At 42.4% G+C, this 27,044-nt stretch overlaps 3 protein-coding genes across 3 annotated transcripts; 2 read left to right on the top strand and 1 right to left on the bottom strand.

Annotated features, from left to right (window-relative positions):
- The first annotated feature begins 799 nt into the window (after window positions 1-799).
- Window positions 800-8,844, top strand: jazf1b (JAZF zinc finger 1b). The gene is made up of 5 exons (XM_003966106.3): window positions 800-1,033; window positions 5,192-5,264; window positions 5,681-5,877; window positions 6,523-6,692; window positions 7,110-8,844. The coding sequence occupies exons 1-5, from the start codon at window positions 919-921 to the stop codon at window positions 7,284-7,286; spliced, it is 732 nt and encodes a 243-aa protein (XP_003966155.1). The 5' UTR covers window positions 800-918; the 3' UTR covers window positions 7,287-8,844.
- Window positions 8,845-8,885: 41 nt separating this feature from the next.
- Window positions 8,886-18,878, bottom strand: tax1bp1b (Tax1 (human T-cell leukemia virus type I) binding protein 1b). The gene is made up of 18 exons (XM_003966105.3): window positions 18,764-18,878; window positions 17,408-17,598; window positions 15,881-15,983; window positions 15,588-15,778; window positions 15,341-15,499; window positions 14,432-14,580; window positions 14,031-14,121; window positions 13,408-13,593; window positions 12,945-13,196; window positions 12,543-12,713; window positions 12,208-12,280; window positions 12,003-12,121; window positions 11,744-11,869; window positions 11,137-11,223; window positions 10,435-10,636; window positions 10,184-10,347; window positions 10,024-10,109; window positions 8,886-9,786 (listed from the first exon to the last, which is right to left on the bottom strand). Exons 2-18 carry the CDS (start codon window positions 17,579-17,581, stop codon window positions 9,588-9,590), a joined length of 2,532 nt encoding a protein of 843 aa, XP_003966154.3. The 5' UTR covers window positions 17,582-17,598; window positions 18,764-18,878; the 3' UTR covers window positions 8,886-9,587.
- A 925-nt stretch (window positions 18,879-19,803) lies between these two features.
- On the top strand, window positions 19,804-24,416 carry hibadhb (3-hydroxyisobutyrate dehydrogenase b). Its single transcript, XM_003966193.3, has 8 exons — window positions 19,804-19,934; window positions 20,534-20,694; window positions 20,781-20,890; window positions 20,976-21,097; window positions 23,081-23,214; window positions 23,305-23,381; window positions 23,455-23,611; window positions 23,786-24,416. Exons 1-8 carry the CDS (start codon window positions 19,865-19,867, stop codon window positions 23,945-23,947), a joined length of 993 nt encoding a protein of 330 aa, XP_003966242.1. The 5' UTR covers window positions 19,804-19,864; the 3' UTR covers window positions 23,948-24,416.
- Window positions 24,417-27,044: the final 2,628 nt, after the last annotated feature.

The following is a 27,044-nucleotide window of genomic DNA, read 5'->3' on the forward strand; positions in this document are numbered from 1 at the left end:
CACCACCATCATAAAGATTGTGGATTAGAATTTAAAAGTTCCAAAAACAGATTTCTAGCCAATACATGGACATGACAACTGTCTACATGTTTAAAAGTGCATGTGTATGCTAAATAGTGTGCATATATTTAATGTTTACATCACATGTTTTAATGTGACCAGAAAACAAGTTTAAATTGTTTTAGCTCACAAAAATCAGAGTAGAATTGATGTTTAGACACAGAACTATACTGCCACCCTGTGGCCATTAGACGTATTTAACTACTTGTTGAAGTTTGAAGTCTTGCTGTTGTTGTTATATATTACTAATATTTAGTCCCTATCATGATTGTATGAAATTAATAACAGACTAATCACACTTTCACTGGTCAGCTTGCACAGTCCAAATGTGCATAACTCCGGGTTTAAATGTCATCTAAGTGAAAATCGATGTATTAAGCCAAACATGTTATTTCTGCCAAAGGCATTATTAAAAGGAATATAAACCAGAGGACCATATTACATTGTAGAAGCAGCTATTCTGGGCACAAAAAAAATATAGTCATGTAACATATTAAAAACTGTGCAAACTTGGAAAACATGCTTTAAAATATAGGTCCCAACCAGGAAACACCCTTCTGGAGATTGCTACAAATTTTTGAGAGCTAAATATTTAGGTTTTGTACGTTTATTGCAGCTCTACAGTCCTTACATTGATTCTGACTGATGGTGAAAAAGCATCTAAATCGTGTTTATTTCCATCCTCTTTCTACGCGCTCGTCATGCTTTTATTCTGAAAGCCAAATGACGTATGTTCCGGCGGAGCTCACTCACGAGCCGGGAACTTGTCATCGCAGCGCTCCAGCTGTTCCACCGCTGCTCGCCTGCTGTTTCCCCGCAGATCCCCGCTGCTGCCTCATTTCAAATGCAGCCGCGACCATGACAGGAATCGCCGCTGCTTCTTTTTTTTCTAACGCCTGCAGGTTCGGGGGCTGCGGGCTCCACTTCGAGTCGCTGAGCGAGCTCATCGCACACATTGAGGATATCCACATCGGTAAGCCCCCCGCCCCCCCCACTCCCCCGGCACGAGCGCCGCTGCTAGCCGTAGCGGAGCTATCAGGAGTGGCTAAGTTAGCGAGCTAGTTACTTCCTGCGTCTTGACAACCCTGTTGCTAGGTGTGGTGGCTTTTGATGTTTGCCGTCGCTAGAGACTACATTTCCTTGTTCGGTACAGTTATCAGTCCATGTAATTGAGTCTCCAAACATACTGACTAAAAGCTCATTTCATTTGGTTCTTTTGGAGCGAATTGATTGCAGCGCATTAAGCGCGAGGCCCGTGCACGTAGCCGCCCCGAAAGCGTCGTAAGTTAAGTTGCAGCGGGCAGGAAGCAGCGAGAACGCCTCCATTATTGAGCTGCACAAATGCGACACTTCACACTTATTACTGGCTGCAAATGAGTCGACAGTCTTTCTCCAGACCTCTCTCTCTTTTTTATCTTTTTAAAAAGACGCGTTATCACTTTAAGAAGCAACAAGTTTTTGTTCGCAGCAGCCACGTTTGACCTGAACTCAGGCGTCTATAAATGATCAATGATGCATGGAGGTAGTGTTGTAACCATGTCTTAACTAAGATGACGAGGACACCACCTTCAGCGAGGGGGGGTTTCTTTAAAATTTATAACTAATCCTTTTTAAAGAATACGACACAAAGCTTAAACATTTCACCCATATTGACAAATACATCCAGATGGGTATTAACGACTGATTTGACTCCGTTTTATTGTTTCACACTAAGAGTGTCTGATTTATTGAGCTGTTTTTATTTATCCATTGAAGATAGATGATAGATAGATTGATTAACTTTATAATATTTAATGACACCAAATCAAATGTGTGTATTCATAACTCCTCACCTGCACCAAACAGTCATTCCTGCACACTCCGAATGTTGCCTTGCAGACTGCACGCCACCTGCCTCCTAAATCAGAGAGCAACAGTGTGTAATTCTTGTGTTTCAGAAACATCTGTGTCAATGTGCATTTTCAGTAATGTAGGTCAAATGGAGAACTCTATCCTGTCGCGTGCGTCGACGAAGAATGAGGCTATCGAGCTGAATTTCGTCCTATGTTTCCACTTTACGCGTTATTTTTGATTCGGTTTCATTGTGGTTTGCTTCCTTAACATAAGTATTAGGTGCATGCAGTAAAAAGAACAAAAACTCTCAAAATAAATGAAGGTCTGACTAGGAAGTCCTTACATCTGGTCACCAATGTCATATTTCAGCTGCTCTTATTGAAGCTGACAAGGTGCAGCTGTCTCTGTTGTTCTTGTTTGTTGCTTGACTGCCTTTAATATCCTCTGCTGGCTGACTGTGCCATGCATGTGTCCAAGGTGTTAGTCTCTGAAAAAAAAGGCCTCCTGATGACTTATTGGGGAATAATGAGGCAATTAGCTGGCTCAGAGTGGGGAAAAAACCCCTGCCCCCTTCCTTTGTGCCGGACTTTGCCCACTCCAAGAAGTGCAAAAACGTGCTTGCTGCGCCAAGTGCCTGTGAAGCGTAATTACAGACAGAGAGTGCTGGAGTTGGCCTGTCTTCCTCCTCATCTGGAGGCCTGCTGCCCAAAACACATTCTCTTTCATAATTGGCTCCTGCAGCTCTGCTCCGTGAACATAAGGTGGCGCTACCCTGCTACTGCTTTACTGAGAAAACTGGACTACACACCGAAATAGTCCATTGAATAAAAGTCCTCTCTTAATTTAACAATGAAATAATTTCCAAGTTATCAATTTAAACCACGCATATCTGACAATCGAGTCATTTAGTTAAAAGCTCAGCGTACTAATCTTGTCATTATTTGTCCTTTTCTCCTTTGCGTCAACATCCAGATGTGCTAAAACAAATATCACACAAACGTAGCGAACGAAAACGAGCTCTGCCACGCCGGGAACTTTGGGACACGACATCCACGACATGATGTGCGGTGGTGCGACCTCAGCAGTGGTCTGGTGCCATATCCAAACACACACACACATGCACGCTAAGCTGCTGAAACGTTGATGTTGTGAGTGTAAAGCTTCAGCGGGGGCCACAGAAGAGTCCAGGCCTGGTCAAAAGGGGCCTGTTTGCTGGCATTGCTCCCTTAATAAGAAGCTCATTTAGCTCCGGTGTGGACCCCCGCCCCCTCAGTGTGGAAGTAATAAATTTGTGAAGCGGTAACTGGTTCCCTGATCTGTGCACCTGGTGGGCCTAATTACATTTCCCCCCATCCCCCGACACCAGCGCTCCTTTCCTGCGTGGTGTCTCTTCTGCTCGATAAACCAGAGAATGCACCATCGGTACGTCATCATTTTCCCCCAAAATTGAATGAAAACTCATATTTCAATAATGTGTTATTACGTCATTGACTCTACATGCTTTGTAATAACACTTTTAAGGCAGCCATGTTTGTTTATGTCCTGCTGTGCCTGGTTGTGTAATTCTTGTCTGTGTTCATATATTTGGGCTTCTGCTTGTGTGACTGAGCTTTTTATCCTCCCCGTGCTTCTGTCACTAACCTACAAAGGCAGCTTGCACATGGAGCTCCACTCCGTTTCATTTCCTCCTCAGAGGTCACATCATAATGAATTACCTGTGCCACCACTCCTGGTAACGTCCCCCCGCTGCTCGGAGCCGCCATAAAGATGTCACCGTAACGCTCGCCACTCAGCTCCGCCCCGCGCTGCCTTTGGCCATGAGGGCGACTGAGGAAGCCAGACGCTGGTTTAAATGAGAGGGGGACCTGTGTGCGTGTGTGTGTGGAGGTCATGGAGGTCGTTAAGGGCACCAGGCGTCATTTCCTCTGTTGCCTAAGGAAGGTTGTTGTGTGATCGTCTCTGGGTTTCCTGTTGGCCTAATGAGAACGCACAATTGCATCATGGTTTGGGGTTTTTTAGCCACCAAAACACTGCGACTTCTGAGTCAGCTGGTGAATGCTCCCATACACGCCGACACCAGAAGAAATCTAAAACACTTGAAACTATTATGAAAGGAGGAGTTTTTTGTTTTTAGAATGAAGGCTGGGAATAAAAACACCCCTGTTTGCCACCTTGTTTTGCCCAGTTTTGTGTTCTGCTTATTTTTATTTCAGTTTTCAAAGAACATCCTTTTGGACCATGTAAACCAGTGTTGCCTGTCAGAACTGTTTGCCTCTGGAACCATAAAGGCCCCTTTTTTCCCCCCATAGTGATGGAAACAGTCGGCCACCGGGGTGGACCACCTGTGTAGGCTGATTACAGGGGTTCCCATCTTTATTTGAGGCGCCTTCTGCCCAGACCCCGACTGCTGGTGGCCATGAAAGAAAAGCAGAGGCTGCAGGGGAACTGGACACTGCAGGCCAGCCTCCACCTGAGCTGTGTGATTTACAGTGTGTGGGGGCCGACTCATTCTGCTCATTCTGCTCCTTGAGGCCTATTAGAGAGGTTTGAAGGCAGGCTTGCGTTAAGTTTAAACGGCAAAATGGAGGATGAAGTGTGGGCAGCGGCCTTTCAGAGGGGGGCAGGAAGACTCAGCTGGTGAGTGGCAGACACTTCTCTTTTATAGGGCAGCGCTCCTCTCCCACATTGACGGAGGTAGGGAGCGAGCGTTTGAAGTCAGGCCAGCTTCACATCAGGATGAGGAGATTGGCCATTGTTGAGCAAGGAGCGCAGCATGGGAACGCTCAGTGTGTGTCAGCTGCGGTCAGGTCTGAGCAAACGGATTGTTGGCAGCCCACGTACTCAAAGAAAGCACTTCAGATGTACTGCCCCCCCCCCCTATATTCTAAATGGTGTTAATATGCGTGTTGGAACTCATTTTGATGATGCCAGCTTTTAGCAGGAAAACATGTGTGAGCCTGTAAATGAATGAAAATTGCAGCATGGTGGAGGAAAATGACCCCAAAACACTAAAAATGGTGGCGTATGCCACAATGTTTTACTTATCTGTGTTTATCCACTACTTTTTAACTTAAATGTTACTCTCCGGTACCCCTGGTAGAGGGAGAAGGACCGGCCAGCTACTGTAGAGATCTAGATATGTTTATCCCCAGTGGTGCTACCAGGCAACAGGTTACAGGTAGGAAGCCAGGGAGGGATCACTGTGTTAAATCTGAGTGAAATGTGTTAGCAGGAGGATGCGATATGAAATCCTGGCCACCCTAATGCAGAAGTCTTACTGTCTTCTTCGTCTCCTTAGACACAGACCCTCGTCTTCTGGAAAAGCAGGAGCAGCAGCAGCCCACCTACGTCGCCCTCAGTTACATCAACAGGTAAAACGAATGTGATAAATGAAGCAAAAGAAACCCCCTGTGGGTTTCAAACGGTCACGGGTGGGTTGTTTCAGTGTTCGGTTGCTGGGTTTTTATTGCACCAAGATCATCCCAGTCGCTCTAATATGGTGCCTGAACAGTGGGGGCCACAAGCCAGTGTACAGGAGGGCCTGCCGCTGTCTGCCTGCCCCCACAAACACATCTTGATGTGGTTACGCTTAATTTGCTAATTCCACTTTTATTTCAGCGATGTCTATTTTTATAGTGACGTTTACCAAAGAGTTTGCAGCCCAACCTAAACTTTTTCCTCGCGGCTGAAACTCTCGAGTTGTTTTTGGAGGCGATGGTTTCTCCAGCCGTCCACACGGTTGCAGATAGAACAAAAAACAGCTGGTTTATTGTCCCATAATATCCAGGTTCGTGACGGATGCCGCGCGGCGAGAGCACGAGGCCGTGAAGAAGAAGGTGCAGCCCAAGCTGTCGCTGCCTCTGACAGGCGGCCTGTGTCGCAGCAGTGTTCCCACGCCGCCTCGCCACAGCACTGGAAACCTCACCCCTCCGGTCACGCCACCCATCACACCTTCCTCTTCCTTTCGCAGCAGCACACCAACAGGTAGAAAACCACCCTCGACACTCTTTTGTCAAGCATTTACTGGCGGTCGATGTAAACTCCATGCTTTAAATCGGTGTGCTGATTTATTTCTGCATTATCAAGGCTTTAATGGATAAAAATTAACTTTAAGCATCAAACTTGGTTCTGACTTTGATTGATTTATGTTAATGTAAATGCATTTTTAATCTTTGAGCTGGTATATAGGGAGCAAAGTGCAGCTTCCACCTACTTACGTTATATTGCAGGAAGTCGTTATTTATTTTTCAAGGAATGGTTTCCCATGCACGGACTGAGCGAAATATGCAGCATTTCATGTTCCGTCTTGGGTTTTAGCTCTTGTGGGTTTTTCTGTAGCTCGCCTCTGGCACAACATCCTTAATTAATCAGCAAAACAGTCGCAGCTCGCTGACCTCCATAAAGCGGATGCATTCTTTCCCACTGTTGGCATATTTCAACCCTTCCCCGAAACCTCCACTGTGACACATGAAGTAGAGATTATGGGAACGCTGCCCCAAAGAGCAGGCTGAGTTAGAATGATTCACACCGATTGGCCTGAAGGCCATAATGATCGGCCGCAGCGAGCCCATAAAGCTGAGGCCCGTTTGTCCAACGGCTCGTCTGAGACTGCGTTTCACCCTCTCACAGGTAGCGAGTGCGACGAGGAGGATGTGGACTTCGAGGAGTCCGACAGCGACGAGTCGTGGACCACGGAGAGCGCCATCAGCTCCGAGTCCATCCTCAGTTCGATGTGCATGAACGGAGGAGACGAGAAGCCGTTCGCTTGTCCCGTGCCGGGTTGTAAAAAGAGGTACAAGGTAGGTTTTCACGCCACCCCGCCTCTCCTCAGAACATGCACCGTGGATTTAACCGCGTGTGAAACGCTTCGACCACACCCAGGGAGCCCAAGTAGGACATAAATCTGATATTTTCACTGCTGAAAGTCTGAAATGTGTGATGTTTAAGAGTTATCCAGTTGTTGTGCAGCGCAGCATGTAATATAAAGGCATGCCTTTAGTGCACTGCTCTGAGGTGGGTTTAACTAGATTTTCCAGTCACATCTGGTGTTTGTGGTTGGATAAATTATGTGCAGCTTGAGAAAACTGCTTCGCTGACGTGAATGAGGAGGTTACGGGCGATGGCTTGGTCTGAGGGAGCGTTGGCAGGTCTGGGCCCCCGTTCAAGTCCAGACCGAGACAGTCGGTAACCGTCGCCTCTTTATGCATCGATTACAGAATGTAAATGGGATCAAGTATCACGCCAAGAACGGCCACCGAACCCAGATAAGAGTGCGCAAACCTTTCAAGTGCCGGTGCGGGAAGAGCTACAAAACATCTCAGGGTCTCCGCCACCACACCATCAACTTCCACCCACCCGTCTCCACTGACATCATCCGCAAGATGCAACAGTAGAGGCGTCACGAGTACCCAGCAGGCCACAGTCGGACCACAGCTGTCGCCGCTCCTCCTCTTCGCCTTCTACATCTCCCACTTTATATCGTTACTATTTTTGCATGTTATAAATGTATTATTATTAATCCTTAATTTTTATTTAGAGTACCAATTCTTTGTGTAGTGTAGTTCACCTTTTTGTATTTTGCACACTTAAGCTATCTTTTTTTTTTTTTATTCATTTCCTGTTGTTTCTTGTATGGTGACATACTGAAAAAGACATTATCAACTATAAGGTTAAACCGACACACAAACACACACACACAGACACGCCAGCATGTACAATGTGTGAAGTCTGAGGATTGTTAACTCGCCTCTTTTTCAGTGATGCTTAAAAATGCGACAAACAAGTTTAAAAAAAAAAAGTGAATGTGTGGGTGCTAAAATAGTGCTGAAAAAATAGTGCATTTTGCTCATGTTGATAATCATTTGCTGGACTTTTTTCGTATCTGCAATATTTCAATTATTTCTTTGTGTGTGTGAGTGCCAAAGGATGATCTCAGGTGACGTTTACAAGCATTTCAGCCCCCGCCACTACCAGTGTTCAGACAGGACACACATCCAAGGGTGGGGTCCTCAGAATCTCCTGTGCCATTGTTACTAATGTTTCTGGTCACTTTCGTAAAGCCGTTTCCTCCTTATTTTATAACGAGGGATTCAAGCACTTTTTTGTAACAAGTTGCTAAGAGATGAGTATTTTTGCCAGTATCTAATTGCCGATGTATAAACCAGGAGAGATGCACGGCGAGCCTGCAATGTTTCCACTGCTGAGAGATTACTGTGATGGCAGTTGCCTTGAATTATGACTCCAGGATCCGCCCCTGTCATCGGGTGCCCGTATCAACGGGACTGTCCACCCCTAAATCCCAAATACAGTAAAGTTTCTTTAAGGGTTGGAATTTGGCAGTTTTGGAAGACAAAGAAGAAGATATTAACATTCCTCATTCGCCTTAGGTTCTCGTCTGGCTTTGCTTCTGGTTTGAGCATTTAATTTCCTCATAGATAGAATCTCTACAGGCTTTATCATCTAAAACTGAGCAGATCCCCCAAACAGGAGACACTGACAGATTTAGCACCTCATAGATCTTCATGTCAGATTTCGGGGTGGTTCGTCCCTTTATACTCGGCTTGCTCAGCATACTGTTAGACTAAAAGTGGAAACACACAGAGGCCGTTTCTATGTGCCAAGAGAAAAGAATAAATCTCAGATCATAATGCCATCAAATCAAGCATTCATTTTCACTGCATGGATGTTAGTGTTGAATTAATTATGGTCCAATTAAGAGTTTGGACAGTGTTATACTGCCAGTATGGGGGAGGATAGTATGTAGTGAATGTATTGTGTGTCAAGTGCATTAAATTATATTTTCATATATTTCAGGAGTTAAACCTGTATTGTGTAATAAAAAAAAACAGGTTGTGTTTGAGAAACAGAGTGTGATGTACTGTAATTCTTTAAGAGCTACTTCATGTAAACATGTGTTGGTTATGTTTAGAATTAAAGTTCCTGTGGTGTGTGTGCCTGAAGACTCCTGTGTCATCGACTCCCCAGAGACTGCGCCGTTTAAAGCCAACTTTATTAGTTCATCTTAAATACACGAAACTCTGAGAGAAGAGTGAAAGGAGGCGACATGAGCTCACTGTGCACCGATTAACTGATGACTTTTAAAACATTTAAAACCAAAAGAAAAGAAACCTAAAATCACACGAGTTTAACGTACACAAAGCGTCGAAGCTCTCACAACATTGGCTTTAATATCCTAAAATAGGCGATGATACACAGTGTAATCATGTCTGCAATCACTGAAGACTTCTCCCTGACTGCATATAGAGAGCTACGGCTGCTTTCTATACAAAATGAGCCAATGAAACCTACAGTGATGCATTAAGCTGAAACCTGTTTGAAATGCATGTTTGGTAAACATTTCATTTTCATCTCTCCCTGATTCGTTAAATCCTGCAGGCTTATGGATCTGCCAGAGCCCAAATCAATGTAAAGTTAGTAAGATCAAAAACAGTCTTATCCTCAAATCCAAAAGAATGGAAATCTGCCTCCTACAACGTAACATTTGGATTGGCAAACCGATTCAGAAGCTCTGCCATGTGCAGAGTTAAACTGTCAAAATGTTAAATCACTCTTGTTTTAAAGTACCAAAGCGGAAGTGGGTAAAGTCCTACAGAGCAGATCCTTACAGCAATACATGCAGAGAAGAGCGCGCAGACATTGGTTTCACCGGTGACCGGAAGTGGGCGCACACTCCTCTAGTCAAAGTTGAGCTGGTGGCCTTCGAAGTGAGTGAGCACGTGAGCCTCGAACACCTTCTGGTCGCAGTCCAGGGGAAACTGCTCGCTACACATGGGGCAGATCTTCCAGTGGCTCTCCACGTGCTCCTCGAACTTGTTCTGATCGTAGTTGGGCGGGAAGATGACCTCGCAGAGCGGGCAGCGCTTCATGTCCATGCTGCAGAAACAGGGGAGGGGGGGGGGGGATAGAATCACAGACGGTGAGCAGTGAAGTGACGTCAGCGCACGTTAAGCGCACACTAATAAAGAGCATCTGTCTGACGCGTCGTGGGTGGCCCCCCTCCCTGACGACTGCCAACTGAAAGGAGTGTGCAGCAGAACAAACACTTCGCACATGCTACGATACACACGGGCGGCAGCAGACCTGCACGCCGTTAACGAGGCTCTCCGTTACCTGGGATCAAAGCAGAAGGCAGTCTGACCATCGTTGACAAAGGTGCTGCGGGTCTCTGCTGCCGGGGGCTCTTTGTTGGGATTATCCTATGATAGAAGTGTAGAAAAAAGTCAATCAGGTGCTTAACAACAGGATGCCTGTCTCCACCCGTGAGCCTCACGTTGTTGTTGTTGTTGTTTTGCTTCTCCTCTGGCTCCTCGTGGCCTTCTGGGCGGCTGGGGTTGCGCGTGGGTTGGATGCAGACCACATTGCTGTCCCAGGAGGGTGGACCCACGGGGGGTAGTCTAAGCAGTTGGTTATCTGAGAATTCCTCATCTTCATCATCTGGAGGGGGATGGTTTTGAGACAACACTGTTAAAATGAGCATTTTCAACCAAATGTATGCTGAGATTTTTTTGAAATAAGACTGGCCTTTTGGGTCTGAAATGGAGTAGGGGTTCCCAAACTGCAGCTTGCTGGGGCTCTGAGCGACCAGCAAAGGGGTGGGGGCGTCTTGTGTGTATGGGACAGGGTACTGCAGGAATAAAGGCACACTGGGCTGGTTACTCTCCAAACTGGTTTTCTGGCTGCCCCCCTGATCGCCCTTTCTTCCTCCGTTGACCTTTTGGAGTTCCTGTGAAGGAAATAGCATCATTAATGGGCAAAAAAAAGCCACTGAAGTAACAAGCCATTTTCTAAGAATCTAGCTGCACAGGTAGTTTTATCCATTTTTTATCCTCTGAAGAGACGATATGCATCATCAGATCAGACAGCAGCCCCAGAGCTGTGGCCCTTTCTGTCACTAATACCAACAGTTTAATTAGTGCCTTCATTAAAAAAGAAACTGGCATCTGTGTGTCACTGATGTTGTAGGCGCCACTTTAATTTACTGCTGAAACCTCAAATTGGGTCATTTTGCTGTGCTGAGTTCTGATGTCATAACCTCAAAGTGAGATTTCAGGCCAAGGAGACCTTACTGTGGTCCATAGAAATGGAATGGAAAAAAAGAGGGAATTTACTGCTCTCCCTCCATCAAAGGCATATTGAATACAGAGCAGATAGAGAGAAGTGTGATTGGAAATGACTGGTGCATTTGGTGGATTTTCTGTAGTGAAGTCAGTTAAAGTCACGAACCTCTTGTAGTTTTTCCTTCTCTTTACAAACAAGGGCGAGCGTGTCCTTCAGTTCTTTGAGCTCCCGTCCTCTTTCAGCTACCTGGCTCTGAGGTAATAAAAAATAAACTGAAATTTAAACATCCACGGAAAGACATTTTCAAACATCTAAGAAGCTCCTGATTATAACCATGTCGCTCAGGACGAATGCCTGAAGTCGACTGATCGGAGCCATAAAGTCTCCCCTAAGCAGAAGACTGATTTACGTAAAATATACATCGGAGATAAAGAACCTGTTTGAATTCCTTGCAGACACTTAGCAAATATCTGGCCGAACAGAGCCAAGCACAGCATTAGTCAGGCAACCGGAGAAGACTCCACTAAGCTGAGTTGAGCTTGTTTCCAAAGTCTGACATAAACAGCAGTAAAATGTCGTCTGACGGATGGATCTGCTCATAAATAACACTGTCAGAGTGACTACTTTCAATGAGAGAGACCATCAAAGGCTCCATTCCTGAGCTAAAGCGGCCATAGTCTGCAGAGGGAAAAATGCAGTAATTGTTCTACTGCCGAGCCGCTTGGAAAGAAACGGCGCGACTGTGAGTGAATGAGCAGTCTGCTGAACTGACCTTGTAGCGGTCTTCCTCTGCTGCCAGCTGGAGTTTAAGGTTTTCATTGGTCTTCAGCTGTTCTTTAAATTTCAACTCCAACTTAGCCAACTCATCAGCGTACATGCAGCTACGATCCTTCTCCTCCTAAAGGAGCGACAGGATTATTGGATTTCTTTGGTTTAAAGAGCAAATATGACCTTCTGATGACCTGGGCTTATAAACAAAAACAGTTTAAGCACAAATGACCAACATAAGGGATGCACACGGGAAGCTTTACCATTAGCAACTGTTTGCATTTCCGGTACTTGTCATTCCTGTCGGACGCTTCTCTGCTGATGCCTTTAAGCTTCTCCTGAATGATGACTTCCAGCATGGGATCAGCAGAACCTGGACTTCCTTTAGAGGCAAAGCAAAAAGCAAAAATAAAGCTCTCCGTAAATTGGATTTTGTGGCTCAATCTACAGCAGCTAGATCAGAATTACCTGGGACTGATGTGTCTGGACTGAGTGTTGCAGGGATGATCAGAGCTTCCTGGGCTGAAGTTCTCTTCACATCCTACAGACAGAAGTGCTATGTTAAATAAACAGCGTGACGCCAAGATGTCCAGGTATTTTCTACATTTCATTGTGGTATATTTCATTATAAAAATGTATATTAGTTAAATAACTGCTAAATTTAATACAAGAGATGACCAAGACCACTTTTTAACCTTCAGAGGCCATTTCGAGACATCAGACACAGAAACATAATTACATTTCTGTTCTCTTGCCTGTTGGGAATGAGCACAAAATGCAATGTCTTGCCCTGTGGGACATACCCCTTGTTGTTCTGAGAGTCTTAGAACTTGTTTTTGAAGTCGCTGGCATTCCTTGTATTTCTCCTTGTAGTGCTCTGCTGCCATGTGGAGACGCAGCTTCAGGTCCTCCACCTCTCTCTGCAGCTCTGCAACCACAGCTGGGTCTGCAGTTTCTTCTTCTGCAGCTTTGGCCTGGTGAAAGGCATGAAAAAACGGTCCAGAAACCAACCATAATAATAGCTCACATGCAAAGATCTATAATATAGACAGGTAGAAATATGAATAGCATCTTTAATCCTTTTTACAATCTTAGTTTTCTAGAATGAAGCTAGGTAAAATAATTGAGCTGATTTCTACATATCAATCACTCAGCGTATGTAATTTAAATCAAATGTTTTGTGGTAGCTTAGCAAGCCTTCTTACAGCCTCTTGCTTTGCCTCTGCCTTCATCTGCTCTATGAGGGTCTTCAGCTGGGTAGACTGAGCCTGAGCTTCAGCCTTGGCCTGGCGGAGGGTGTCTGCCTCCAGCTTCATGTGGTAAAGCTCGGACATGGTGCGATCGCGGGTGCTTGAGGTGTCCCTCAGCTCAGCAGCTAATAAAGACAACTGCTGCTGGTTGGCCTGGAGCTGTTCTTCTTTCTGTCTCAGCTGCTCTTTAAGGACCTTGATGTCGGCCTGCCGAAGGCAAAAGGTTTTACAGCGAGGGTATGATGGTGGATGATTTAATCTCGATTAAATGTAATACATTTTCTAATGTATCTCTGTATCTCATCTCTGTATCCATCAAAAACATTTACAATTAATTAGATTTTTTCATCATTATTCAATACTAATGTATGTGATTAATCATCAACTTCAAACAGCCTAAGAAATAAAATAGTTATACCAGGGGCGAGACTTTGGCCAGGATCTCCCGGTACTGTTTGTCCTTCTCAGTGAGGCACGCCTGCAGTCGCCCCACCTCCTCTTTAAACTGGGCAATGGTGTTTTCCTTGTTCACGTCCACAGATTTCAGCATCTGTAGCTCCGCACTCAGCTTAGTATTTTCCAGTTCCCTGTTTTTCAGATGAATCTGGCACACAAACACACAAAAAGTTAGAAAACATACATATTCTGGCTTTCTTCACATTTCTAACACACCAATCAGGTACCAAACAGAGTGTTATGACCATTAAAATAAATGTTGCATGACCTCAATTACAAAACACGGAATGAGATAGACCCATAAAATTTTTCTTCTGAAGGACCCCGAGTGTGATGTTCAACTTAAATGAGGTATGGGTTTCAGGCTCTATTTCCATGGCGACAGTGCAGTAGTTCCTCTGTAGTACCAACCACAACAAAGTGAGAGAAAGACTGAAGAAACCAGAGGAAAACAGAAATGGTATGGCCTGTTCTGTCAAGTGGTGCCGGTTTAAAACAGGAGCTCCGGTTTGTAAAAGAGTATAAAAAACACAAAAAAAGAAAGCAACTAAACATTTCGATCTGCCAACATTTTGATCGTAATACCTTGTAAAGCTCCTTCTCGTCTTTTTCATTTTTGAGTTGAGACTCAAGAGCTTCCTTCTCTACTGTGAACTTCTTCAAACGATCCTTAAGGCTAAATGAAAAGAAAAATCTTGTTACACCTTCATGGTAAATGAAAAGGTTTTATATGAATATGGATCACTTCATGATATAGGATTTATTTCCTCAAAATGTAGCAATAAAATCAGATGTGATTGATTTTAATGTACACCTTTAGAAGTATAATAACAAATCTTGGAGGTTGATATCAAATTGTACTTATCTATAAAAAAAACCCCACCAATATTAATGCTGGAATCCAACAACATATCAACGAAATAGAATTCTGTAAACAATAACAGCAACTCAGTAGCGGTGCAACACCATCTCTGGAGTGAACCTACTTGTCCAGCTCAGTTTCTTTTTGAAGGCCCTTCTGAGTTACTCCGATCAGATCTTCTTCCAGCTGAACAACTCTGGCGTTGGCCTCCTCCAGTCTTCTCTTTACTTCCTCTTTTTCTTCTTGCAGGGCCTGGGAAGAGCTCTGCACCTCCTGGGAGATAGTAAAAAAAAATGACATTGTACAGTGTAACAAAATAGAAAATGGTAGCAGTCAGTCAGTCAGTAGTCTGTTTTATAATTCACTATCAAATAAGAAAATGACTTTACTACAACAAAAATAAAGTTAAAAAGGCAAACCTAATATGAAAAATAATTATATGTTTTATCCCTCTAAAACACTCATGTGGTCTAAATGGGAAAAAAAAGATTTTATACAGGCATTTAAATCTTTAACTAGGTCATTCCAAAGTTGAAAGGCTTATATTAAATAAATTATTTTTATAGATTGTATATAGGCAGAAAACTTTAAACTTTATATTCACACCACATAAAAAAAACAATAAAAGTATATCCATAAAATTAACAGCCACAAAATCTGTAATCACGATTTCATTTTAAAGCCTGTAGATTTATGGTAAATAGAGAGCTATATGAATTATTGCTGGCACTGCTTTTAAGACATAATGTTTTGCTATAAAATTCTGAATTTCAACTCTGAAAATAGAGACGGTCAGTCAGTCAGATTATGATTTACTCTTGGAGGATCACGAATTGGTTCCTGCAGTTTTGCAGCTGTTCGCTAGGGGGAGCTGAGAGACTTGTCAAATATGACTGATTTTACTGAAAACATTTCTCTTCAAAAACAAACAGGAAAAAAATATTCTAGGTTAAAATAGATTTGTATAAAAGTGACAAAACGGGGCTCTTCTTCCAGTCTAGACTGAGGTTTGATTTTTTTTCCCCCAGCTTACTTGATTCTCTCTTCTGAGCTGGGCACATGTCTCCTTCTCCTCCTCACACTCCTTCTTAAGGTTCTCCTTTTCAGCTTCTAGCTGCTCCTTTTCCTGCTCCAGGAGAGCCACCTTTTTGACCAGCTCTTCTTTCTCTCTTTGAATTTCTTCCACCTTTTGCTGCATATCAAAATTCAGCATTGTTTAAAAACTCGTTGCACTAAAAACAGGTACAAACACTAAATATTGTTACTTCCAACATGCCTACCTCCAGGAAACCGGCCTTGGTTGTGACAACCAGGATGTCAGAGTTGCATTCATCCTCCACTGTCAGAAGTTCATCCGCTGACGGACTGTTGGCCCGAAACTGAAACGGTGTACTGGCCCCACGAATCTCCCCTTTGTGGGTCACATAACAGAACTGGTAGAATTCACCATCATCGTTGGGCACATAATAACCTGGATAAGGATAAAATACAGTCAGCACAGCAAAGCCAAGAAGCAAAACAATCTTATTTACTAAAAGGTGCCAGTAATATGAAGACTTTTGTACGATCTTACCCTGAAAGACCACTGTTCTGTGGACTCCTGTTCCTTCCACATAGTTCTCAGGGAGAGGTGACCACAAGAATGTGTAATAGTCCCTTGCTGTGCTCCAGCCAACCTGTTTAGACATAAAGAAAGCATTTATTCAGAGGTTCTCACCACATCTGTTAAAGACAAATGCAATGGAGCCTAATTAAAAACACTTTCCAAAATCCAGAATATACAAAATAAGGATTATCTAAATGTGGCCTCATGAGGTTTGGGATAAGTGGGAAGAAGAGGGGGACTTTTCGGAACAAGACTACTGATCTCTTGTTTTCAGCGCTCCTGGCCACCACAGCCTGGCCCCTGTCAGGACTGTGGACACAAAGCTACAACTCACTTTTAACAGGAAGAGAGAAATAGGTGAAAATTTTATACATAGGCGACTTGAAAATGAAAACCAAAATGTAATTACATGTATTTTATGTGTTGTTAACGGATGGCTGATGAGGGGGGGAATTACAGAAAATACATCCACAACTTCGGGCTCGTGCCATAAAGCTGTCACACTAAATCAGAGTCACGTCAGGCTAGGTGGCTCTCGACGGGCACGCTCAGCGAGCGTGCAGGCATCGACACGAGCTCAGTAAATCACTCAATTACACGCTGCAAATGATAAACATACACAATTCATAGAGATACACAAACATTAAAAATACCATACTACTACTTTAAGATAAAAACTGATTTTTTTTTACATTACCATCTGGGTTTTTTTTACATAATTGTTATCAAAGTAAAGGGACAGAAGGTCCTGCTGTTCCTAAAGTTCCCAATTGTTGGTAGTGCAGCTCCAGCTGCCAGTAGTAAAGAACAGGAAGCAATTAAGACATGCACCTAGTTAGTGACTGTCATTACTGAAGGTCTGCCCTTTCCAGACTACACATTAAAAGGAGCAAAGATGGTGGTGGTACTGGTGGGTGAAACCTCAGAGAGACTCTTTTCAAAAACAGACCTGTCTGCTGCACACGCAGAGGAAGCCACCACTAAAATGGGCTGTGAGTAAAGCAACAACTGTCAACACCGGTCCAGAAATTGAAAGCAGGACCAAACAAGGATTTTTTGGGGGGGCTGCTTATATTTTTGCAGCAATTCTGAACACCTGTAAATGACTGTATAATGAAAACGCATACGCATGCAGTACAAATACATTTGCAGATTTGCCCTATTTATTACAAAATATAAAGAATAAACATTGAAGACGGTGCTAAAAAAAATGTTCAGACTGAAAATAACCCCAAGGTTAATCCTAGCAACTCAAAGCAGGAAGTATCCTGGGAGCTTTGTGTTTCATAAAACAAACAAGAAAAAAATACTTTACAGCACAAGTTATTGCTGAGAACACAGAAAAATATTTTCCCAACAATTTGTTACACATTGCCTTAGATGTATCTTACAATATTATCAGAATGCATCCAACACAATACAAGCAGAACTTCTGTTCCTTCATCATATGTAATTTATTTTCATTCATTCAAAGGTAAAAAGATGGCTATTTACCTTGAATATGCCAACCCAATCTTTTGGATGTGGCCTGATGAACTGTGTCAAAGTGTAATGACATTCCAGGGCTGCATGTGGCAGGTAACTCTTCCCCACATTTTGAAAGATGACGTGGGCAAAGTTTGATGTGTCCATATCGTTTTGTAAAGTCCCGTCCAGGAACAGTGCCATAAATTACTCAGCAGTGTCTGCACAGTTGATAGGTTAGCAAAGATAGGGAGATAACATTATTACCAGAAACATAACACAAGGGAAAGACATGTGACATATAAAAAAACTGCTGTGATTAACAGGTTCTAGAAGTGCACAGTTCATTTAGTGAACAGGAACTTATGGTTTACATTCTATTAAAAATCGATTAAAAAGGCATTTATAATACACAATAAGTGTATAAAACACCTATTCTCTGCATGATCTGTGTAAACAATTAGACAAAGTTTCCCTTTAGTTGATGTGATTATTGGTGTATTTTAATACAATATTTCACTATGAATAAGCCACCTACACAATACACTTAAGTCAACAGAGGAAAGTCCCAAGTCTGGCTAATGACTGTGACGTGTCAAGCTTGTTAAAGGGTCTTTACACATATTTAATAAAAGAGACTCTTGTTAATTCCGAAACCATCAGTAAACTTTTTTTTAAATTTTGTCATATGTTGAGATCTGACTTGCTGAGGAAATAAATAATACACAGAATTGAAACTCTGTTTTTAAATATGTGTTTTAACCATCGTATTGTCGCACAATATCGGGGTTTTGTCGAACATCGGCCGCTTGATTAATTGTTCCACGTTCGATTTTCCCACAAGGGCCTCAGCTCATGATTTTGAGCGACGCAATTACCCCAGGCCCCTGACCACAAATACATTTACTCCGTATAATCGACAAAGTTTGTCATCTAACAACGACCGAGGTTTGCAATCACATGTAATAACTACATTTAGCAAACCTGGCACAGATTAATAAACGCTTATTCCAGGTTACAAGGCAGAGTAAGGCCTAATTTGATCATACTAATCATATCTGACTAGCTTTGCAGCTAGCTAACGCTACTTCAAAAAGAGTACCTCTCAAAAAAAGGCTCGTTCTTGGGAGACATGTACGATATTCAAATATTTACTACGACTGGTTAGATACACAGCCCAAGTTTACCATCGACAAGATGAAAAAATATATATAAGTTAACGTCGCGAAAAAAAAGAGCAGCTCACTACATAAGAACTAGAGGACGAAATTAGCCGAACAGCTAACAACAACGTCGCCGATCTTTAGAACAGACGACGTAAACATTGACAGTATTTAAAAAAGAACATTTACTCTTTCTAACTGTAAAATGAAGCCTTAAACATACCGAATGGCCATGTTGAACAGTAGGTGAAAACCAAAAGTAAGATAAAAGCAGTTGACGCAGTTCACTTCGCTTCCTGGAATAACAACAACATCACGTCATTTCCGGAAGAGGACAAACCTGGGAAAACCCATAAGACGCTCATTAACGTTCTTCTTTCATAAAGAATAAAACCAAGGTCGTTATTGAGTTCAATTTAATTCCAGTGATAATTCATGCAAGAATGTGTATATCATTCTAATCCAAATTTTATAGTCCCACTATTTATTTATTTTTGGCATTTATGGTTTTCTGAGTCTAAACCCAGTTGAGTGGTGAGGAAAAGACTATTTTGTTAAATAAATCATGTAATTCCACTTCCAAATTTTACACTCTTGAATATATGCTATGCATTAATATCTAAACATTGCCACAGCCGCAACAGGTGATTAGGGATTAGTATAGTTTTTTTTTCTTTCTTATTCTAAGTTAATATGGCACCACGTATGACCACCCCGGTCTTTTGGTTTTCTCGATTTTACTCGATTTTACTGTAGTAGTGTTTATCTTGTCTTATTTACCAATAACACCCACTGTGATATGGGATGACTCTGAGATCAATGACCTATAGAGACCTATAGACCCATAATATCTGCCTGGGCCTATAACTCATGTACAAACCTGTACATGAGTTATAGGACGATCTCAAGTCGGAATAAAATATATAAAATCAAGCCAAATCCATCCACACCTTCCAACAGAAACACCCTTGATTCTCTGACCAGAATCTTAGTTCATATCCTGCCTCTTCATTCAGCAATCCCTCGAGTCCCACTCTTGAATATGTACTAACATTTACATTTGATTCTGATTCTTATTATATGACCAGTGACCGTGTCAATGTACTTTGTGGATATTTTTGCACTGATACATGCTGTTCTCTGTAGGTAGCAGAACGGCTCCTATACCACATACAGTATAATGGACATATGAAAGCCCCTCCCCCCGCAGCCTATTGGCTGGATTGGGAGGCCGTGTAAAGAGAGTTTGATATTTGATTGGAGGAACGACACGTCCTTAATACACGTACTGTTGCGTCATATGTAAGGTCAAGAAAAAAGAAGCATGGCCGCTGTGTTGAGAGGGTCTCGATACCTAGTTGGAAGGAGCTTCAACCATGGTGCCTTTGCATTCGGTAAGAACAACGACCCGATTGTCCACGCGTCACGCACGCCGCGGCGCCGAGTTGTTGCGGGAAAGCTCGAAAATAATCATTTTGCCTTGAAATCTTCAGAGAAGTTTAAGTCAGTTGTCGATGGGCTTTAAGCCATCAGCAGACTGGTTAGAAAACCCGAATTTCCCTGCAACAAACGGCAAATGTTTTCAAGATTCTATAATTGTACTTAAAAGAAAAAAAGAAACGCGTGGAAAGGATCTGAACACGCGTGGGTGCACTGTCCTGATATTCTCTACTGTCGGTCACAGTCGAGTAAGATTCTTTGGAGTCAGATGAGCTGTCTCTGCAGCTTCTATAACTGCTTCTTGTGACCTTCCTCGTGTGTAGATTTACATTTTCATTGAGGCGTTAAGCATTATTAAAATTAAAATGTTTTGACGTATATATTTGAGTGCATATCACTGTGGATCTTAATGCAACATGTCCTTTAGTTTTAAAGATTAGGTGTTCAAAAATAAGAAATAATCAAGATTGGAAGTATGCTGATGTTTTGGTTCTTTTATGTGCTCTGTGAGGCTCATGTGTTCATTTGAATTAATGTGTCCATTATGTTGTAGTCTCCTCAAGGTCTATGGCCTCAAAGACCCCAGTGGGGTTTATTGGTTTGGGAAATATGGGCAACCCAATGGCAAAGAACTTACTAAAGCACGGATACCCTATCATAGCCACTGATGTGTTCCCAGAGTCCTGCAAGGAAGTGCAAGAGCTTGGCGCACAGGTATAAGAATAACACACCTACGAGCTGTTTTCTTTTTTTAATTTGGTGGAATATTTCCCATCATCCATTGTTGTTCCTCCATACAGATTGTGGACAGTCCTGCAGAGGTAGCAGATAAGGCTGACCGCATTATCACAATGCTTCCCTCTAGTCCCAATGTTATGGAAGTGTACACTGGATCCAATGGCATCCTCAAGTGCGTCTTGGTTTTTACTTAAATACACATGAATTGAAATGTGAATTGTATTAAAGGTATAGATTATGTTGTTTTTGTTTAACAGGAAAGTGAAAAAAGGCTCCCTTCTAATTGACTCCAGCACCATTGACCCCACTGTCTCTAAAGAAATGGCAGCTGCTGCGGAAAAGATGGGGGCAGTTTTTATGGACGCACCGGTATCGGGAGGTAAATGTTCCATTTTGGCTGAAACCGCTTCACTGAGAATGTTAAGGGGATGAATTATTTTACGTGGCTCTTGATTGGGTGATGGAAAAATGACAAGAAACTGAAACTTTAAATGAGGAAATCATCCATGCATTTCATTCAGTGTATACATAGAACATTTAAATTACTTCTTTAAACAATAAGCTGTACTGCTATATAACTAGCTATTAGGCCTGATAGCATAAGCATTGAAAGATGGAAGAAAAGCACCCCCAAACGCGGATCAAACGAGACATAAAACCTGACCAGGTGTGAAAGAGTTGCACCTAAAAGGTTCCGTTCGCTCACGTGAGGATGAGCTGATGAGCACCATGTTGTGATACGTGAGTTAACAATGATACTTGATAGTTTCAAACTACTTCATAAAATACCATACAAAAAGTCTTATATGCTCTTATATATCCCTTTTAAAGCTGTGTGCGCTGTAGCATGCTCTGTATATTATTATATCCAGAAAGGACTCATTTTCACCCAGTAAAGAAAGCTCCACCCCCACCCTGACTGCACACAAATTCCTCATCCTAACTGCCTTCCAATGCATTTCCTCTCTTTGTACAGCCAGTTCCTCCATGCTAATGATTTGCTGTAACGCATAAAGATCTACTCGTTTTGCTTTGAAACTGTCACAAACTGCAGCGTCTGTTCTACTTCGATGCATATGGATCATTTACAGTTGTCAGATAAAGCTGAAACAACATTGGCAATGTAGTCTGTGGTTTATGTTGATATATAAAAGGACACGTTGTCGGCCATATGTTAGAATGTGGCTAGCACGTTGTAAGAGGACATAACTGTCGTTTTTCATTAGACTGGGAAGGACACAGCTTCACATTTCTACAGTGGAAATAGAGAAAGTCTGTGTGTTTTTTTTTTTTGTGTGTTTTTTTTGTTTTTTTTTTAAACCCCTTTTCTCAGTTGTTTGCAGTTTTTATTGATAAAGTGACTACTGGGATTTACTAAAACACAATGCTGAGAAGTGGCTTTTTTTTCCCAGGACTCAGCTCTCACATGAAGTGAGTCTGTTAATGTTTGTGGTCTGTAACGGTCGTCTCATGGGTTAAACCTTTGTTTCAAGCCGATCCATTTAATTTATAAAGCATGATTTTAAATAAACATGAAGTTCTCCAAAGAGCTGTACAGTAAAAGACACAACAAAAAAATTTCAGAAAAAGATCAAATACAAATTAGATGAGCATAAAATTTAGATCACATAAAAAAACAGTACAATAGACTGTCCACCCCAGTGCACATCAAATGAACAATCCATGTGGCGTGAAAAGCCAAGGAAAGTAGGTGGCTAATGAGCAGTGGCAGCTCGTTCCACAGTTTTGGAGCTGCAACAGAACATTTGGTCCCCTCAGAGCTTCGGCCCTGTTTTGAGGTACTGATCAGAATGGTTTCATACATTTTTGACTGTGAATCTCTATACTGCCTGTATGTGCTGTAAATAAACAATGAATGCACATTTTTAAACAATGATGCATGAAGCAGTGGAGCCTTTACGTTTAAGTTCTTCATTCAAGTCTTGATTTCTCAGCCGTGCTGCTGAATCAGCCTTTTCTCCTCAGCGGAGCGAATAGAAATCCCAGTTAAACCGGAACATGGGTGGTAAACATTGTACAGCAGGGATCATGCATGGTTTGTGCCAATTGGTCTGATTGTATTTAGATGAAACTGTTTGTTTGTTTTGGTTTTAAATGATAAAATGCTTCTTTAAAGGCAAAGATGACATAAATGGTAGTTGATTCTTTATGGACAGGGAGAACGTAGCAGTAAATGTGAGAAATTGCCCAAAACATGAGGACACAGTTGTGCTTCCATGCCTCTTTTAAAGCTAATTCCATTTGTGTCTTCTTCTCTGCATCTCACATTTTACCGTTTGTTCACTGGATTTAAAACATTAAAATCACTGAGCACCTCTGCTGGATAACTTCTCATTCCCAGGTGTTGGGGCTGCTAGTTCTGCTAAACTGACTTTCATGGTTGGAGGGGCAGAAGAGGAATTTACTGCAGCCAAAGAGCTCCTCAGCTGCATGGGAGCCAACGTGGTGTATTGTGGTCAGGTTGGAACCGGACAGGTACGAGCCCCATTTTTTATAATTCCCAAATTACAAATGGAATGTTGACCCTTGTGCTCATTAACGTCCGGTGTGATCGTCTCGTTCCAGGCTGCCAAAATCTGCAACAACATGCTTCTGGCCATCGGAATGATCGGGACTGCGGAGACAATGAACTTGGGAATCCGGTACAAATAAGTCATGATATCTCAACCGTGTTATATGCAGTGTTGGTAACGCGGCAGTGCTCCTCACTCACAGGCTCGGCCTCGATCCCAAGCTGTTGGCCAAGATCTTGAACATGAGCTCGGGTCGGTGCTGGTCCAGTGACACCTATAACCCTGTGCCTGGAGTCATGGAAGGAGTCCCATCTGGGAATAACTACCAGGGGGGCTTCGGCACCCAGCTCATGGCTAAGGTCAGCTGGACGTCCTGGTCTCGGTTTCCTGAGTCAGGAATCTGAGTCGACTTCTCGGTTGATAGGGAGTTAATCTGTGATATTATCATCAGTTTATAGGGGTTGCAGGTTAAATCACCATTAATGTAAACAATGGTGGCTTTTGAACATATTTGTTTCTTTTCTTTTCTCCAGGATCTCGGACTCGCTCAGAACACAGCCACTAACACTAAAACTCCTGTCCCTCTCGGTTCCTTGGCTCATCAGATTTACCGCATGATGTGCGCACGTGGTTATGCCAGTAAAGATTTCTCCTCTGTTTTTGCGTTCCTGCGTGAGGAGGAAGGGCAGCAGTAATGTTGGGCCTCCACCCACCCGTCTCCAGCCTCACCAGTTCCTGGCTCTGCACAGGACTCGCACGGCAGGGTGCATTTTGCCCTGAGGACTGTGATTATTCTCTTCTTTTTCTTCAAAGTTGTGAGAAAACCAAGAACAACAAGAGCTCTTCTTTCCTTTTGGGAAAGTCTCCATTGATCTTTTTTAAAACGCAGCACTCCCTTTTAAAGGCAAAAACTAGCTATTTTGCAAATACATGGAATAAAAGGAAAATAGCATTTTTTGCACTTGCATTTTCGAGGGTCTGGTGGAATCTGAGACCGTAGCCCAGTTATTCAAGGCCGACTGTAAGATAGGCTTTACATAACCTGTTCATCATTCTAGGTGGCCCCCTTTTCCAACTTTTATTGGGTTATTTCACCTGATATATGAACTGTTACTTTGGACTGTAAACATGTCTAGTTACAAAATAAAAGAAGCTGTGATGTCAGAACATGTGTTGATTACTTTTGTTCTAAAACATCTTTTCTGGGCTTTTACCTTGACGTGGTCACAGGTTAAAACATTTAATATTGCCATGTTCATTCAGGATGTGCTTTCAGTCATCCCGTAGATACAGCATCCAGTTTTGGATGTCGATGCGTGTATGTGCCATGGTTGCAGCCTCACCTGACAGCCGCTCTCCTCTTAAATAACTCCACATCGCTGTAGCTGGCCCTTCTTCCCACTCTTGTCACGACACAACCATCTAAAAAACATCTGCCTTTTGAGCTTGGCTGCAGTAGCAGCGCAGAAGCGGGGGCCAAAAAAAGGGGTGGGGGGGTGACATTCATTTGTTTCATTTAGAACTCTCTGATCTGTCTACTTCTTTCCAAAGTCCCTCTCTCAAAATTTAAAACGCGTTTTTAATTAAAACCAGCGTCACACCCTGTGACCGACTTTTGCATCATGCACCCGCAGCGTCGTTAATGCCGCCGTTTCTACGTCTGAGTGCGAGGGCAACGTGTTTCTGATGTCGTTTACCAAAAAAAAAAAAGAATCCGCAGAAAGGCTGAGGTGCCAGAGGTCATGCAATCACAAGACAAACTCATAAAAAGTCCATTAAGCCCTGTTGGCTAAGAGCTGCGCTGTCTTATGGATCGGGGCTGCGAACAGAGCTGCACTTTGGGCTCAGTCCTCCTGGCCATTATACATGCAACTTTACATGGAGTCTACATTTAGCAGTCTTTTTAAAGAATTGTCTAAAAACTATAGAAACATCAGCTCAGCTGACGTTTACATATTTAGAAGAAAAAATGAAACGATCAACGGTGACGATTAGGCCACTCATCTTTTTATTAAAATGTTTGCAGAGCCTGTTCTAAAATTGGAGTGCCCAAATATTTTTTTAATTTGTTTTGAAAAATCATTCCTAATTAACTCGTGCAGAAAATCTAGCAATAGTTCTTAAGGCTAGATGTAATTTTCTGTTGCACTGTTCAATTGTCCATTTTAATTTCACAAAACAACGAAAACAATTGAATATTCATATAAATTTCATACTTTTTGACTATTGAAACGTAATATCAACAAAATCGTAACTAATTCTTATTCAAGCACCAGTTAAAAAATGCAACGCAGATAAAAAATTTAATAAAAGACTCTGAATATGCAAGTGAAGAGATTTAAGAGCCTTTTATTGAACTGAACGATAACGAGCCAATGCCAAAAATATCTGTTTATCTACTCATTTCCTAGCTCCCTTTAGTTCAAATGCTTATAGAAAATAAACAGGAATGCAATCATTTCGGTCGAGCTGTCGTTCATCGTATGTGGAAACACCTCATTCTTCCTCACCACTGATCGTACATGCCTACCAGATCAAGTTAATCCATAAAGAATTATAGTCTCCAAAGGCTGACAAACATTAGAAGTGTTGAAATTTATTTATGGACAAGTTGCAACGTGATCTCACAAAATCATATAGGTTAAAATGGGATGTGGTTCGAAACTTATTTTGTTTGCAAAGTGAATTATAACCAAGTTTATGCTTTTATTTCCTAAATGTCACAGTAAATAATTTCTTATGGCTCGCGCGCTTGTTTCAAAAAACAGCCAAACTCGGACGGAACTACAAATGTGTTAGAAAAAAATGTTTTATTTTCCCTTCTACGCATTTTTCGGTATAAAAAGTGTAAGATATTTGAAGATGGACCACTTTATTTCCATGTCGCTTGAGCGCTTCCAACTCTTTAAGTTAAATCAATGTGAAAACAACTCGCCTTTAAAAAGACCGCAGTCTGCTGGCGAGCTCTTCCCCGCGGTATTTAGTGGTGTTTTCTTATCGGGATGGTGTAAAGGGCCCATTTGGACAGATTGCAACTTTCAACTTGACCTTGGCCTCCAGCCGTATACCTAAACCATGCGAGGAAGCGCGCAGCCAAATGTGGCGTACTGTCGGTGGGTTATCCAGACTGTGAACTTGTGTCTCCATTAACGTGTTGCTCTGACATATTTGCTTAACATGTTTAAAGGTCTTGCATTTTAAGCCCCTAGCAATGCATTGCCCTCTGTTTGTTACGTTCCTGGTTTTGTTTTTTGTTTGTTTGTTTAGTTTTTTTATAATCTAAAATTGCATAATGGTCGTGCCTCAAAGAGTAACTCCCCAATATTCATCATATCGCTGCACGCTTAACAAATTACGATTGAAACCATATTGATGAGTTAAATCTTTTAAAAGCCCTAAACAAAAAGTATCGTTGCATCGTTGTTACATTTGGCGTATCTGTGACAGAAATGGCACGCGTAATTACGCATGAGAATACTTGCATATATTCACTTCTTGAGCAGTCAGCTCGTAAAAAAAAAGTGATGTAGTGGCACAAAACAATGGGTAAAGTTGTCTTCATAAATGTGTCTCTCAGTCGGAAAATTCCCGGTTTTGTTGTTTGGGGAAAAACGTGGACAAAACAGGAGAAAAGTGACGCAGCACATCACGGCAAGCACACAGTTCGGTGTGAGTTATCTGATGTCTGGACGTTTATCATCTCCTTTGCATATCACGTGCCTGCCCCTGACCAATAACCTTGCGATCTTTTCGTGCTCTAGTCGTGCTAATATCGTTACTCTGGCCGAGTCC

The sequence above is a fragment of the Takifugu rubripes genome, chromosome 7 (assembly GCF_901000725.2).
Source record: "Takifugu rubripes chromosome 7, fTakRub1.2, whole genome shotgun sequence".
Classification (NCBI taxonomy): Eukaryota; Metazoa; Chordata; class Actinopteri; order Tetraodontiformes; family Tetraodontidae; genus Takifugu; species Takifugu rubripes.